Source organism: Aureobasidium subglaciale (genome assembly GCF_000721755.1).
Source record: "Aureobasidium subglaciale EXF-2481 unplaced genomic scaffold scaffold_0, whole genome shotgun sequence".
NCBI classification, from domain to species: Eukaryota; Fungi; Ascomycota; class Dothideomycetes; order Dothideales; family Saccotheciaceae; genus Aureobasidium; species Aureobasidium subglaciale.
Window position 1 is genome coordinate 1,355,015 of NW_013566995.1, and position 15,826 is coordinate 1,370,840.

At 51.0% G+C, this 15,826-nt stretch overlaps 7 protein-coding genes across 7 annotated transcripts; 5 read left to right on the plus strand and 2 right to left on the minus strand.

Annotated features, from left to right (window-relative positions):
- The first annotated feature begins 81 nt into the window (after positions 1–81).
- On the plus strand, positions 82–1,785 carry AUEXF2481DRAFT_34835 (uncharacterized protein). Its single transcript, XM_013493672.1, has 2 exons — positions 82–276; positions 335–1,785. Exons 1-2 carry the CDS (start codon positions 228–230, stop codon positions 1,684–1,686), a joined length of 1,401 nt encoding a protein of 466 aa, XP_013349126.1. The 5' UTR covers positions 82–227; the 3' UTR covers positions 1,687–1,785.
- On the plus strand, positions 1,785–4,212 carry AUEXF2481DRAFT_148400 (uncharacterized protein). The gene is made up of 7 exons (XM_013493673.1): positions 1,785–1,992; positions 2,045–2,136; positions 2,198–2,210; positions 2,271–2,334; positions 2,480–2,628; positions 2,695–2,916; positions 2,998–4,212. The coding sequence occupies exons 1-7, from the start codon at positions 1,882–1,884 to the stop codon at positions 3,721–3,723; spliced, it is 1,377 nt and encodes a 458-aa protein (XP_013349127.1). The 5' UTR covers positions 1,785–1,881; the 3' UTR covers positions 3,724–4,212.
- Positions 4,213–5,351: 1,139 nt separating this feature from the next.
- Positions 5,352–7,457, plus strand: AUEXF2481DRAFT_24924 (uncharacterized protein; the record flags this gene model as incomplete). The annotated part of the gene is made up of 3 exons (XM_013493674.1): positions 5,352–5,452; positions 5,504–5,936; positions 5,991–7,457. 3 exons carry the CDS (start codon positions 5,352–5,354, stop codon positions 7,455–7,457), a joined length of 2,001 nt encoding a protein of 666 aa, XP_013349128.1.
- Positions 7,458–7,878: 421 nt separating this feature from the next.
- Positions 7,879–10,222, plus strand: AUEXF2481DRAFT_145055 (uncharacterized protein). Its single transcript, XM_013493675.1, has one exon. It carries the CDS (start codon positions 8,299–8,301, stop codon positions 10,081–10,083), a length of 1,785 nt encoding a protein of 594 aa, XP_013349129.1. The 5' UTR covers positions 7,879–8,298; the 3' UTR covers positions 10,084–10,222.
- A 744-nt stretch (positions 10,223–10,966) lies between these two features.
- AUEXF2481DRAFT_34848 (uncharacterized protein) lies at positions 10,967–11,292 on the minus strand. The gene has a single exon (XM_013493677.1). The coding sequence runs from the start codon at positions 11,250–11,252 to the stop codon at positions 10,986–10,988; it is 267 nt and encodes an 88-aa protein (XP_013349131.1). The 5' UTR covers positions 11,253–11,292; the 3' UTR covers positions 10,967–10,985.
- An 824-nt stretch (positions 11,293–12,116) lies between these two features.
- Positions 12,117–12,924, plus strand: AUEXF2481DRAFT_34850 (uncharacterized protein). Its single transcript, XM_013493678.1, has 2 exons — positions 12,117–12,363; positions 12,425–12,924. Exons 1-2 carry the CDS (start codon positions 12,282–12,284, stop codon positions 12,655–12,657), a joined length of 315 nt encoding a protein of 104 aa, XP_013349132.1. The 5' UTR covers positions 12,117–12,281; the 3' UTR covers positions 12,658–12,924.
- Positions 12,925–14,100: 1,176 nt separating this feature from the next.
- Positions 14,101–15,628, minus strand: AUEXF2481DRAFT_534 (uncharacterized protein; the record flags this gene model as incomplete). Its single annotated transcript, XM_013493580.1, has 3 exons — positions 14,101–15,281; positions 15,334–15,379; positions 15,440–15,628. The coding sequence occupies 3 exons, from the start codon at positions 15,626–15,628 to the stop codon at positions 14,101–14,103; spliced, it is 1,416 nt and encodes a 471-aa protein (XP_013349034.1).
- Positions 15,629–15,826: the final 198 nt, after the last annotated feature.

A 15,826-nucleotide genomic window follows, 5' to 3' on the forward strand; every position in this document is an offset into this window, starting at 1 on the left:
CGCGAAAGGTGGAGAGAGCTGCACCACTGGCAGGGAAGTTGCGATGTCGGGCCGCTGATAAGCGCGATAAGGAAGGAGCGCCTATGACTGATATGCATGATGGGGATGATCTTTTTTCTCCCTGACTCGCATTATTGTCCTTTCCCTTGTGTTATCTTGCTTCTTCTATCTCTAGTCTAACCTGTACCTCATCTACCAATCCATTCATCTCTCAAACCATCACAAACATGGCAGGTGCTCCGAGTAGTGAAAAGCTTTGGGGAGGTCGCTTTACTGGTAAGCTTTAGCTCTACCTCAAGACACAGCAAGCCAGGTCAATTGACACGTATGCTAGGTGGACAGGACCCCTTGATGACAGCATACAACGAATCAATCTACTACGATCGTGCCTTCTACTCGCAAGACATTCGTGGCTCAATTGCCTGGGCCCGCGCAAACAAGAACAAGGGCATCTTGAACGACCAAGAGTTCGCCGAGATCGAGAGAGGTCTCAAGGAGGTGGAAGAAGAGTGGAGGTCGGGCAAGTTCAGCATCAAGCCTGGCGTTGATGAGGACATTCACACTGCCAACGAGCGTCGTTTGGGTGAAATCATTGGAAAGAACATTGCGGGCAAGCTTCACACTGGCCGTAGCAGAAACGAGCAGGTCGCTGTTGATATGCGCATGTGGCTGCGCGAGCAGCTTGAGAACATCGAGTCGTTCCTCATTGATCTGCTCAAGGTCACTGCTAACCGCGCAGAGCAAGAGATCGAGCATGTCATGCCTGGCTACACCCATCTTCAGCGCGCACAGCCCATCAGATGGTCACATTGGATGCTCTCATACGGTCTGGCGTTCGCCAACGACCTCGAGAGACTCCGTGAGGTCAAGCAGCGTGTGAATCGCAGCCCTTTGGGATGCGGTGCTTTGGCCGGAAACCCCTTTGGCATCGACCGTGATGCCATGGCCAAGGAGCTGGGCTTTGACACTCTCATCTACAACTCGATGGCCGGTGTAGCCGATCGTGACTTCGTTGTCGAGACTATGCAGTGGGGAAGCATGCTCATGCTTCACCTGAGTCGTTGGGCCGAAGATCTGATCCTCTACTCAAGCGCCGAGTTCAACTTCGTCAGACTTGCAGACGCCTACTCGACCGGCAGTTCGCTAATGCCGCAAAAGAAGAATCCCGACTCTCTCGAGCTAATTCGCGGAAAGTCTGGCAGAGCTTACGGTCAGATGGCAGGTCTCATGATGACGATCAAGGGTATCCCTTCGACCTACAACAAAGATCTGCAGGAGAGCGTTGAGCCTATGCTCGACCACGTCAAGACCGTTGGTGATAGCATTCAGATTGCCACTGGTGTTCTGTCCACATTGAACATCCAGCCCAAGAACATGTTGGCTAGCTTGTCACCCGATATGCTTGCCACCGACCTTGCAGACTACCTTGTCCGTAAGGGTGTGCCGTTCCGCGAGACCCACCACATCTCTGGCAGAGTGGTCGCCTTGGCCGAAGAGAAAAGCACTCCCATGGACAAGCTCTCGTACGAAGAATTGAAGGGTGTTGACTCGCGATTCGAGCAGGACATTCTTGAAGTCTTTGACTACCAAAAGAGTGTTGAGATGAGAAGCGCTTCGGGAGGTACCAGCAAGAGCTCGGTGCTGGAGCAGATCAAGGTCATCAAGCAGACCATTGAGAAGAAGTAGATCAAAAGTCATGTAAAGTTGTAGAAATAGACCAGTATAATTCTGTTGATGTATTGCTATGAGATGATCACACCAATTTCGATCTCAAGTGACCCTGTCCAACCCACAGCTCCGCTTTTGTGCTCTCAGACCTTGTGACACAACGACCACATATCGCTCATCTGACGTCTTCCAGTAACTCAATACTACACCATCATGTCGAAGCCAATCCTGGAGTTGATCGAGATGAACGAGGCAGGCATTGTCACAGCAACATACGTCCAAACGAGCACAGCCAAACGCGACGTTTCCAGGATCGACAGGATTGTAATCGTTCCTGATACCATCATCGCGCAACCAACCACTCACAGTCATTCAGGAGCCAGAGAGCACACAAAAATCACTCAAAGCACTACTAGATGTTTTTTTACCAGCCGGATATCCTCATTCCGTGAGCGAAGACTATTTACCGTATGTTGATTCATCGTATCAGGGTCATCTGCACAGCAACTGACCGGACGCCCGCAAACAGATACCAAATCTACGTACGAAGCACTGCGCAAATTACGACAAAACACGGATATCGACTGATCCGATGAGAATAGGATTCACTTCAAGCGTTCTCTAGCTCAATTGCCGGACTCCTTGCTTCAAGGGCAGTGCTCGAAGGTCCGTATATTTCCCCCTCTACAAGGCGGAGGCTCGCTCCGTCGCATGTGAAGACCTCTTGAGGACGTCATAATCGCTACGCACATTTTATTTGAGTAAACCGTGAGCACAGCGACAGGAACCAAAGGTTAATTGAACGATATAGGTGTTGGCGTGGGTGATGCTTCGGCATCCGCTACCAGTGCGCTCTTACTTTCAATCTTGCAAGAGTCTATGGGCAGGGCCGCAACGATATTGTTTGCTCATCGCCTCGGCACGTCTTTAGAGCCTGAGTGTAAAATGTACCGGTTGTTGGTATGGTCGTGCTCTGAGACCTTTTGCACGAGGTCTGCTCTCTACATGACTAATCTATATTTGTAGGCTGATGTTTTCAATGATGCCGCCATGGTACTCGACTGCTTGTCGCCAGCCTTTCCGAAACCAATGCGAGTCCTGATACTGGCGTCTAGCAGCATCCTGAGATCGCTATGCGGAGTTGCGGCCGGCAGCTCAAAAGCCAGTCTCAGTGCTCACTTTGCTCGCTGGGGAAATTTGGGAGAGCTCAATGCTGTAAGTTTCATCGAAGACTACAAATATATCGAGGTTTAAAACTCCCAAAACCGAAACAAGCCACCGACCCGAACTTGGCCATGGATTGCTGACCTTTGTTTGATTTTCTTCTAGAAAGATTCGAGTCAAGAAACTGTAATTTCTTTGATTGGAATGCTGGTTGGTTGTCTTGTGGTCAAGGCGGTCAATACGCCCTTGGCGACTTGGACGACGTTGCTGCTGCTGCTAGCGTTGCATCTTGCTACGAACTACATGGCGGTCAGGTCGGTGTGCATGCGCACGCTCAACCGTCAACGTGCAAACATAGTCTTTGCTTGCTTGCATAAGCATGATCGCGTGTTGAGCCCTGAGCAAGTCTCAGACAAGGAGAGAATATTCGAACGCGATGGAATATTGCGTGATGCAGACGACAAATGCTTGGGCTACTGCAGGATTGGAGTCCCCGCTTCTGAACTGTTGATGCACCTAGGAAAGACGGACAAGCTGACTAAAGCGACGAACCTTGCGGACGGCAGGCTACTGCAGCTATTGGGTCTTTTCGAGGAGGAGGGTTACGTGATCTATCTGGAACACGCGTCAAACATGGCCTGCATCTTGTTAAAGAAGGGCAGCAACACCGCGGTTCAGTTGAAGGCCTGGTACCATGTCCTACTTCTTGCGCGACTAGCCGGGCAGGGGTGCAAAGCTGAAGAGGCACCCATGGACATGGTTAAGAGCACACTTGTGGCTGTAAGGAAGGACTGGGATAAGGTCCAAGCAAGACTTGGTGAGGCCGGCTGGGATTTGGAGACGGCGGCGCTGGAGACGACTTCGGGCTCAAGGGTGTGCATCCAAAGGTGAGACGTAGGGGTCCTGTCTTCCTCCACGAAATGGTCAGTCGCCATCGGCGATCGTGGGAGATGGTGAGATACGAAAGCTTGTCTGTTGAATGAAGCACGTTCTCCAAGCGTGGACGACCACGGATCAGTAGTTGTCTTGGAGGCTTTGCGTGTCGGGTGACGAGTCAGTGCGAGACGTATGCCGAGCCAATCGCGCCAGCTAGATTGTCGTCAGAGCACAAGAGCACTCACTGCGCGCACAGAAGGAGCGGAAGCCGGATGAGATAAGAGAACCCACTTGGAATCATACTCCGACGAGGTCTGCGACACGAAGTTAAGCTTGGAGGCAGGCGCTTGATGAACATGCCTTGGAACATCTGCAAAGCCTCCCCTAGACCCTCTGACTCTGATGTACCAAGGTATTCGACTTCTAACTTCGCTCGGGCGCCTGTCAAAACAGATCGCGTTTTTTTCAGGGAACTTAGGAGTAAATTGCATGGTGCGAAGTAAAGGAGAATGACAAGCAAACGGCGCACCACGAAGAATGCGATGTTGCTCTGGATGTCAATTACTATACGCGCAAGTCTAGAGTCGTAGCGGACGAGCAATAAGATCGACACTCTACGCGCGTAATGGCAAGCAACAATGATGAAGAGGTTTTTCTCGCAAGAGGAAAAAGGACACATGGTAGGGATAAGAAGTTAGACATCGTGTGAGACAAGTTGTCGCCATCTTCCGCAACCGTTGGTTGTAATAATACTGTTAACTGGTCGCCACGCTGAGGTCCAATCAGCCGGGCTCCAGGAGAGAGTTTTTCTTGGTTGGCCTCAGTCGCGCAAACATGCAAGCAAATTCAACAAGAATCAGTTATTCCTACGTTGTCCGAGAAGTCAATGTTTGTGAAAGTGATTAATTTGCTGGTGAGAGGGACAAAGAAAAAACCCAAACTGCTGGGGGCCGACAGAAGCGCCGGTCGGGAGCGATGACGGAGATGGCTATCTCAGTGGCACAGAAACCAGAGCTTCGGCTCTTTGTACCCTTCTAGAAGACGCTTCGAAACTTGGGATTGTTTCGAGCAGCCCGACCAATGGCACACGCCTTTCTGCCAGAAAAGCCACGCCCAAGCACAAGGAAGCACGACGAAGATCCCTGATTGAATGCATGAACACAAGTACGGAGGATGGCAGCGTTGTGGGAGGATCGACATGATACATGCCCCCTTCTCTCATTCAGCACAACGTCTAAGGGTCTGTTTTAGTGCTCGAGCTTTGCGACGTCCACCAACCGTCCATACACAGGACGGACGGGAAGTCGAGTGATACGGACGTACAGAAGAAATCGAGGAGGCTCAGCCCTACTTTAGAAGAACGGTTACCGGAGAACAAGGAAATTGACGTAAAGAACGACAACAGAGTTCAAACAGCTCGCAGAGTGGCAGTCATGGGTTGCACCCTGTTCGCGAGTGCCGTTGCGCGGTGCGATGGTCCCGAAAGTGAATTGCGAAAGCCAGCGATCGGTGATTCAATGTAGGAATGTCTCAGTCTTTGGCAGGGTCAAACAAACAGAAGATTGAGACGACGTTCGGGGATCAAAGAAGGCAGGCCATAAGTGCAGTGCAGTGCAGTGCAGTGCAGTGCAGTGGAGTGCAGCATGGCGGACAAAGGAATGGATCACTGCGCCAACCCACGCAAAAGAAGCGTCAGGCAGGACGAAATCAGCAGCCAATACCCGTGCATGAAGGCGTTCGTTTAGTGGGTCGCGCGATACCGGAAGGAGCGTAGTATGTTCTTACCAGTTTCTAGCGTGGAAGGTGCTGAATCCGTTAGCGCCTGCCAAAGAGGGAGTACCTTCCTCCCGCGCCCTCGTTCTGCAAGAGCGCACCACATCACCTCACACACCCGTCCGGCCTCGTCTGTTCCTCCCTCTTTTCTCGATTTCACTCCGGTCCACTCGCTGCAAAACCCCGCCCACGGCTCGTCGATCACGCACCAAACACCTCGCCCAACTTCCAGTCGACATCGACAAGTCACTCACTCTTTCATATCACAAACGAACAAAGACGACTCGCTCGCTCTTTCCCCGGACTCACTCATTAACCCTCTTACGGCCGGCCCACTGGTTTTACTGAAAATCCACGCCATACTTTATCACCTGTCTCTCTGGTCGCAGCCTACTACACTCGACCCATTTGAATATTATCCATCTGCAGCCGCCCGTCACCAAGGAAATTCCCCTGTCAAATTCTAGGCCAGCCGTGCGACACGACGTGCATAAGCGTAACCACGACAGCCGACGTCAGACACGACAAGCAGCAACAGCTTTAGAAAGCGCGACAACACCTTGCTTCTGGTTCATGTTTCGCCTCTGACCCGCAGCAGCACAAGACAAGCCAGACACTCGTGGGAGATTGAGTCTTCCACCTCAATTCCCAAGCTGGCGCCTATATTTGAGCCCCAGCGTGCCTCTGTCGGTACCCTGACTACAGACTCGTCCCACAGCAACCCCGCTGCTGGACAACGCCGCAAGAGCAGCAACGGCTTTTGGGGCAGCGTGATGAGCTCGCGCAAGCCTTCGCATTTCCAAACAGACTCCGCCCATTCTGCCAAAATCGCCATCTACTCATCCACTGCCGACTGCGACGCCGACGACGAAGCCACAATGTCCTCAGAAGAGGCTTCACATCAACAGCGCCCGGCCAGTGTCCACATGGCAGCATCCGCTCCCGCATCCGTTCCCACATCGGCAACATCATCGACGCGGCCAATGTCCTCGGAATCAGCACCTTTCTGCCCGAGGAGGCCGAACCTGCGCGAAATACTCGCAAACACAGCACCTGCACCATGGACTCTCGCCGCCTTCATGGCATACCTATCCAACAACCACTGCCTGGAAACTCTAGAATTTACAATGGACGCCGGAAGGTACAAGAAGCACTTCCATAGAATGATGAACAAGGCTCCTGTCCCCGGCCAACCCACAGAACACGATGCCAACTACGTCAAGGAGCTATGGGTTCGTTTGATGGAGGCCTACATCCAGCCCAACGGTTCGCGTGAGGTCAATTTACCGTCACAAGTCCGCGACCCCATCCTCGGACACAAGCCCGCCAACACCCTCCCTCCGGAACCTTCAGTGCTCGAGCCTGCGGTGTCCAAGACCTATGAGTTGATGGAGGAGTCTGTCCTAGTTCCTTTCCTCAACAGCGTATACCCTCAATCACCTACGCCCGTCAGCCCCTACTACTCCAACAACTCTAACGAAAGCATGTCGACGCCCGTCGAAGAGAAGTCATCACGCTTCGGCCGCCGTAGTCGCCACTCGTCGAGAGGTAGCCCCCCTCCTCTCAGCGCCAGCTCTGTAGAGTTCTCCGCTTCTTCCTACTCACCTCCCTCCCTGAACAATCGCAAGTCCGCTCCTTCGGCACTCACCACCGCCCTCTCTCGTCACCGCTTCTCTACAAAGCTTAGCCCTACCAGCTCTGCTCCATCTCATTCTCTATCGGCCGCTCTTAGCAGCACAAGTAGTGCAAGTGATGCCATCTACTCCGGACCCGGACTCACCGACGACTCTGGTAGCAGCGGGTCGCCGATCAACGACTGCCCAATGACTCCACCTGTCACTCCACCAATGAGCGACATCAGTGGCAGCCCTAGAACGCATAGAGACAGCGGTGCCTGGAAGAAGTTGGGCCGCTTGAGTGGCTGGAAGCCATCACGAAAGAGAAGCCAGCCAGGCTTCGACCTCCACACCACATGAGCTCAATCGGGAGGATCTCTCTTATGAACCAGAGTCCATTCTGATGACAGTCATGTTAACGTTACGCAGCGAGTGCATCAAAATTTTTCAATCATGGTTAGGCGTCGGGGAGTTTTTAGAGACTACGGGGTACACGTACTCCTGTATTAGGACTTTTGGCATTTTTCTTAGTAACATGGGTTTTGTGGTTCTCATCGACGAAACGAATTCACGGATATGCAGCAAGGAGCTGGAGTCCAGACCACGGATTGGTCATGTACGAAGACAATAGCTATGGCTATTTTGCATTATTTACGTGCGACGCGCGAGCTCGACCTTACGAGGCAGCCAAAGAATTGTAACAATATTTCGTCTCCTTCAACCTGCATCGTCTCCTTTAAAATACATTGCCAGTGATGTCTAGAATGCCATGGACGCTGCCAGGCGCTGCAAGCGGCTAGCTAGCCTGGCTGGCGTAACGTAAAGCACCGCACCCGAAGGTGCTCTGTGTCGGACATGTTATTGCGGCCGACCGAGTGGCACAAGTAACACAACAGGCTGCAGCCCAAGCAAAATGCACTAAACCGTCTGTACGATGGAAGCCTTCCCGACATGAGGTGACTGGGATGGCAGGATTTCCATGTGCGGCTCGGCCTGCGCCTGCTGCTCGGGATGTGGTGATGAATTGGAGATCTGATGACATCACGTTCGGACATGGGTATGAGATAGTGTATGCTTGCGAATGGACATAGCGAGCCCTGATAGAGGGGCACACGCACGAGAGACATCTAGGAGAAGAAAATCTCTTTGGACTCCACTGGACCATAATGTCGACCGCTAACACTGCCTGCTCAACGCCGTAATGTTGCGGAATAGCGAAGTATACGAACTACCGGGCGACCTCCCACCAGTGGCCGAACTAGCAGGTGAATCTCTATCGGCCGAACTGCCTGGGAAGGACTCTTTGAACGAGACGCATGACGAGACCTCACAAGAATCGTATAACCATTCCATAACAACAACACCCTGTCGCAACGACTTGCTGCCCACGCCGTATTCAGCCTTCTCCACCATTTCGTCGAATCCTTCGCTGAAGCCTTCGGCTCTCAACTTTTCGCGACCACGTCCAGTAGAGGCCAACTCGTATAATTTTGGCTGCCAGGCTGGCCCAATTCTCGAGTACGATCCGAACAATCGTCCAATACTCTCCGAGTCTAGTCAAACGAACGACGACCCGGGTCATGAAAGCGAGGGTCCTATTGAAGACGAGAATGCCGATGGTCTCCGTACGCCTGCACCATCGTACATGACATATACAGACTCAAGAGATGATGACACACCTAGGCACAGTTTAGATGGAGCCAGTCTAGGAGGTGTCAGTATTGACGAGGCAGTACCACCCCCGATTAGGACATATGCCGATCTAAGACACATACAGTTATCGAGAGATAGCATTGATGGAGTCAGTATTGAAGAATCCACTCCACCTCCGACGCAGCCTCTCAAAGCATTCAGAGGCTTTAGTCATGACTTTAGCACCTTGAACATCTCAAGAGGTGATAGTATCTACGAGGATTTTCCCACTCCTCCTGACTTGAGATCGCCGAAGGAGAACTTCCGAAAAGCCTCACACGCCTTGCCGCTTAGTATCAGAGAGAGCGACGAGGACACTCTGGCGGCGTCAATTGTACAGGGCATCCATCCTCTCTCGCGTATGGACACCACGAGCTCGACCGCAAGTAGTTTCGATGAGGCTGCACCGCCCCCTGTGTCAACGCGGAGATATGCCCTTTCACACATGGATACCGACAGTTCAAGAGGTACCAAATCCTCCGACCAGACAAGGACCTCCAGAGTCGACAGTGTGGTTGATCCATCTGCTGCCGCCGCATCAAAAAGTGCTGTACGAGGAGATGTTCGGACGGAGCCTCGCGCGCCAAAAGTGCTCATTTACAAACCATACCTCGATTATGCCACAAGCCAATTGTCTGACTCAATACGCACCAGTACGACACAAGACGACAGCTGCAAAAGCCAAGCACCGTACGAGGATCGAAGGCATAGTCTGGCAGATAGCGAGTCGAGCTCAGTGTCTGACTTTGCCTTCGACGGTCAACTAGGCTGGAACCCTCGAGGTCAAAAAGCGTCCGAGAAACGCCAACAGCGTTGGACAGCACCCCTTGTCAATCCTCTGAAGTTGATGAACTCGAGATCTAAAGGCAAAGAGAAGCAGCAAACACCGTTGCCAACAATGGAAGAGAATCCACCACGACAAGGCTCGAACGCAAGCTCACACAACGGCCTTTCACCAACATCAAGCAAGGCTTCTACAGGTACGGGTAGTAGTACCTCTAGTAGACCGCCTATGATTCCCGCTCGCATTCCTCGCATCATCAAACGCACGTCTTTAGACCAAATGTCCGAGCACGTCAACCCATGGCAGGGCGAGAGCATGAGTGACCACGGCAGTGTATCCAGCCAGGAATGGACGAGTAGCGACGTCGATACCTCCAGCCTGAGCGTGGAGAAAATACACAAACTCAAGAAGAAAGGAATCAATCCTGCTTTGTACGTCGAGATGCAGAATGCACGCAAGGGCAAGAACAAATGGATTAGTCCTTTGCAGGGAAACTCTTTCATCTCTTGAGCGTCTTTGAGACCTCATGAATTCCAGTCACAGCTGCGGACAGTGATGCTGTCGGCGCCCTCCGCAGTCTCCGCACCAATTCAAGCGCTTTGACGGGATACTCGCTACACTCTGCTCACAAGGCGCTCTTTATACCATGGAAACCCTCCAAGCCCTGTAACGTGGTGATGACATGGCGCACGCATGGCACACTCGCCCACAGGAAGCTCGGATAAAATGACTCGCTCAATTTTGAATCGCGGCCATGTCCGACCGTTACACGTAGATCTTGGGTATACATGCGGCAGCGTGTTACACCGATCTATGACCGGTTTCTGCTCGAGCAGCACGCAGGGCAAGCTTTTCTCACGGTATGCAATTACCGTTGTATTGCGCAAAAAGAGGAACGAGAGCGAATTGTCGTTGCAACGGTTCTTTATCTGAATGTCTCGGGGCATGGCAACGGTTTTGTCTGCGATAAAGGATTCTGGACTTCCGCCATTGACGATGGTGGTGGGGGGATCTTGTCTGACAAGCGAGGGGAAGTGTTTGTCGTTTGGGGATAGAACAGAGACGGAGGCAGTCGTGGCGTAAAGAAGAAGCGAAAAGGTGTCAGATATTCTTCAGCTCTGCGAGCCGCGGCTTTCATGCCAAGTTGGTTTATAACCCGCAACGTTGTCTGAAGGATTAGTTCGGTACCTACTTTTGTTCTTTGCTTATACATGCTATGACGTGAGATAGGCTTTCTCTTCACTGCTTCATTTTTTGGGTAGGATCAAATACATTGGACTGTCCCGTGTCTTCTATCTCGACTATGCTTACGTGACACTTTCATCCCGAAAGCATCACCGTGTGCTTGGAGCATGCGGAAGATCGTCATGAGACTTGCTGTTTGTCGACGACGTTCTTCGCAGACCCTTGGTTCAAGAGTCAGCGAAGCGAATGCATGATTGATGCGGCGACTGGAAATGGCATCGTCGTGCATGGGATTTCCCATTTACCACATCCAGCTCAGTGCATTGCCACACGATAGCAGACCGAAACATGGCCATGGAAATAACAGCTTCTCCTACAAGGATACTAGCCACATTCATCCAGTCCAAGCTGATCACACGAAACGGTAGAGCTGAACAGAATAAGACATAGTAGAAGGAGCCGAGGTATACAGCTTTCCCAGAAGCAACGATCATCCTAGACAGATAAACGCAGAATAAATGACCAATTTTCGAGCACAAGAAAACGTAGAAAAGTGTTTTTAGCGATAGGGTGATCAATAGCATCTAATGTTTCGGCGATAGGTCGGTATACCTCTGGAAAGTGTATAAGAGTATGGTAAACGGTCTAACGTCCGATAAAGCTGGTTCGTACATATTCTGTATTTCAGAATAGGTCTCTTAGATAGAACACAGCGGTCTTCCAGTCGTTCGCATTCTGATTGGGCTGTGCAAAAACAGTGTCTGCTTGTACGTCGTGCTACAACAATACCAACAGAACTCAGAAGATACCAGAACGCCAAAACACCAAGAGGTCAGGCTGAATCAATAGATATGCGGTGACTGTCTTCCCTACACAAAAGTCACAATTACAAAAGCATCGACCAACTTTTGCAGTGCGATTGATGTCGGCGATTGTGTTGGAAGGAACGACGTGCATGATGTTGGATCGCCTGCCTTCAATTTCCGTGCAACGTACGCTCTTGCAGTGTTCATTTAGACGACGTGCACATACCGGTAACTTCCAGCTATCTCTTGCAACCAGACGAACAGTTCTCCATCATTGAGCTTGATGTTACTGACCCGTTTCTTTCGATATCATCACGATTCGAGGCCATGCGCGGTTAAGTACTACAAAGTCATCTAGGTATCTTGACGACTGTAGTACGAATCTTCAGCGATTGGTCATATCTCTCAGGTAAGGCGCTCACACAAATCGATCGGCGTGACAGACTCATCCAAATGCTCCCTACAACCAATCATCGGGCCAAGTTTTCCACTTCAATTGAGCTTTATCAAGCGCGCATGGTTTGTCATAATACCTCTCTTGTTAACCATGTCGTTTACTTTGATGCAAATACTCCCGTCTCCTCCGCCAACGAGATATTCCCATGGCCCAGGTCCCCCCTTGTAGTCTCAATTTGACTACCGAGGTCATTAATCGAGGCTCGACTGCGGTCATAAAGAGATACCGATCCAATGTTGTCATCAAATGTCCCAATCAACATGTTGAGCATGGGAAGATTAATTACATCGATGTTGAGAAACGGATACTCGACCGACTGGGGCCTCATCCTGGCATTATCAAGTAAGAATCGCCATCTACAGCTTTGATGAACCCCAGCTAACACAGTGGTGGTGTTTTCTAGGCTCTTTCCAAGATCCTGTAGGGTTGCTGTTCACCGAAGCGAATTGCGCCGACCTACAACGCTACTTGAATACTCATAACCAGTTGATCAGCGGCGATCTTCGACTCAAATGGCGCCTTCAGGCTGCTGAGGCTATTGCTCACATTCACAGCAAGGACGTCATCCATTCTGATCCACGCCCAGAGAATTGTCTACTGCACAGCTACAATGACAAGACCGAAGCATGTATATGATTGCAGGGTGTAGACCGCCCTTATCACTCTCGAGCTTGCTTTATTGCAAGTACTCACCGGCATAGCAAGTAAGGTGTCAAAAAGTACTATGCTTCCGATCATTAGAAGTGGAGTGACAAAGGTGCAATGATGTTCATAGTAAAAGAGAAACGCAAAACATACAGCAGCAGGGATTCCCACGTGGTCACCCACCGTAGTACTGATCTGCCGTTCAACTGCTTATGTATGGCAGAGCGGACGGGATGCCCAGTTTTCAGCTGACTGTGGCCGTATGTGCTTGTACCGAATGTGAGAATCATTATATTACTTAAAATTTTGGTCGCGTTTCCTCTGCATGGTGTAACCTGTCACACAGCACCGGGCGTGGTGCTCGCCAATCAAGGCTAACCGACACCACGGCGTATGGAACCACAGTGACGACCATAAAGTCATGGCTACAAGAATTAGTCATCTTTTTTAAAATTTCTTCCAATTTTCTGTCGAAGTTTGGCCAATTCGGAGAATCGCTGCGTCTTTTCACAGCTCCTTTCTGGCTGCGACCAACGAAGGAGAGTGGGGAGACTCGAGGTGCGCCTCGCATGGTTCCTCTCGATATCGACGTTTTCCCTTGGTGGCATGCCTGTCGGTGTGTTCCAACCATCCACAAATTCGATGGCGAGATCAACATCATAGCAGTCCTTCGGCACGGTAGCATTATGCAACCTGTATCCCGACTGCGTGACATTATTGACATCCTGAAGGTCACGACCCAGGCAACCTGCCGAGCGAGTCAGTACATCCCACCTTTCAAGATTAAGCAAGGAGACCTACCATGCCATTTCACAGTCTGACCATTAGAGGTTTTGTACTGTATCTTGCCAGCCTTATCATGATACACCCCGTGAGTACCCGGCACAACACCAGGCCCATCGGCCCCGTCGATCTCCGCTTATACCTCAGGTTCCTCCCAACTCAACGCAATCGACCTAAGACCCCTTGCATGCGCACAGTCCGAATCCGGAAATTCAAGTTGTGATGATGAGGTGTTGTAGATATCAGTGAAAGCTATTACGGAGCTTCCTCCATCATTTCGGGGGCCTGTGACCATTGATGCAGCCATCAAAGGTTGCCTACAGAACTTTCTTAAAAAGCGAAGGGCCAGTGAGGATGCAAGACCATGCGGTCCGCACGGTGTGGGACCGATATATCTTGCAGTCTTTGGAATCGCAAAGGAGGAGTTGAAGGATGACGAGTTCTTGAGTTGCTTGAGGCGGGCTGGACTTTCTCGACCAGAAGTACAGCCGTCACCATCGAGAACCGAGCAAAAGACCAAGAAAGGAGGCAAGAAAGGATGGCGGAAGGGCTGAGAGTTGATAAACGCACATTGGATGAGTGACTGTGTTGAGACGAGGTAGCTTCTTTTCCGCTGCTCAGTGACCTTATCTGTGCTAAATTGTCTGCGCTTCACTGATGTAAGAAGGTGATCTTGTTGGGCGCACCCTCCTCCAACTCGCAAACGCGACCGAAGTCACCAACTTCCCATCCTTTCAACATGACCCTTCTCTCAAAACTAGCCAAGGGGCAACTTTTTCCTGGACCATCGTCACAATCAGGGGTAGCCACCACTCCATCGTTGATCACGATACGGACATAGGGCTCATCGTGTGGCGGATCGCAGTAGATATGATTAGGATACAATGGAGCGTTTGAATGGCAGAACACCTGCGGACATACCATACGCTCAAAAACGACTCTACTACCCATGGGGATGAGTGACGATGTCTTCCAACTTCTGTCTTCTGGTGCATGATCCGTCGGTAGCTCTCCAGATATTGGAAATAGGTCCAGAGCAGATAGCAAATCAAGAACATTATTGTCATGCGCAAAGCTCAAAAACAGAGATCCATTTGATGTGCCAGCCGAGAGGAGATTGGTGGTAGCGTTCAGAAAAGGGAAGCCACGCGCTGCGCTGTACTTATTCCCAGGTCCGTGGCGGTAGTATTGCGAGAGATCCCTAGCGTACTCCAGATCCCGCCACTCATCGTGGGTAAAGACATTACACCAAGGACTGCTTCCTCGAACCATCAAATCAAAGCCGCAGAAACTTTCCATGGCACGGATATCGTGGAAATTCAGCTTCAGGCCCGGGTTCTGTTGACTTAGACGTTGTATAATAGCTGGCATAAAGAGCTTCATCCACTCTTCAGATGCATGAGGACCATCTGGCACCCCGTGATGGTTTTCGGGCTTCCGGGCTGCTTTGCAAGTTGAGCCTGTCGTCAAAGTATCGGCACCTCGTTTTGAAGATTCTGGTATGACGTGCAAGTTTGCAAGCTCGGGTTCCCAATTCAGGCCCCAGAAACCGCTGGCAAAGAATTTTGCAGTCTCGATCACGCGATGTGAGCCAGCGGCCCAGAAGTTGGTCTGATTGTGAGTAATCGCTGTAGTGCGGAGATCTGGGTAACGGGTTCGGAGGTCGACGCCTGCCTTAAAGGCACCGAGTGTACCAGCATATGGTCCTGTAGGGATGAGTTGGCCAGTATCTTGGGTATTGGGCATGAAGTAAGTCCAATTTTTGAAAAAGGCCAGGTCGCCCTCGAGGTCAAAGTCTAGTGTTCGAAGGTGGTTGTGGAGAGAGACCATACCTATATTTCTGTTAGAATGAGGTCTGCGATGTAGCATCTAATCAGTCCTTACGAGAATGCGTCCCTATTGTGGGATATCTTTCATGGTGTCTTGCCATCTACATAGCGGTTAGTATCGAAAGCACCAATACGAAAAACACTTGTTGGGAGGTTCGTACCATGTGGACCTGTTCAACCCTGCAGCCTTCAGGTGGACCGAATCCACCCTCGACGACTCCATCGACCTTGGGGATCCACGGACCATGACCCCCGAGGTGATGTAAGAGGTTCCAATTTCCCTGTGCCGTAACATTCGTGAACTGTGTGACATTCGCAATCGAGGTGATCGGGGAAGTCCAGTTACTCATGATTGCGTCCAGATAGTTCCGTGTTGAAGTTAGCCATGCTGGATTCTGCTGCAAGCGAAAATATATAGCAACTGCAAGAGCAGCAAGAGTCATAGGAAGCAACATCATCTTCTAGATTTCTCACAAAGACCTCGTAAAAACTCTTCCCGGTCTTGGTGATTCGATAAGCCTTGTTCGGTAGACCGCAGTGCCCTGTCT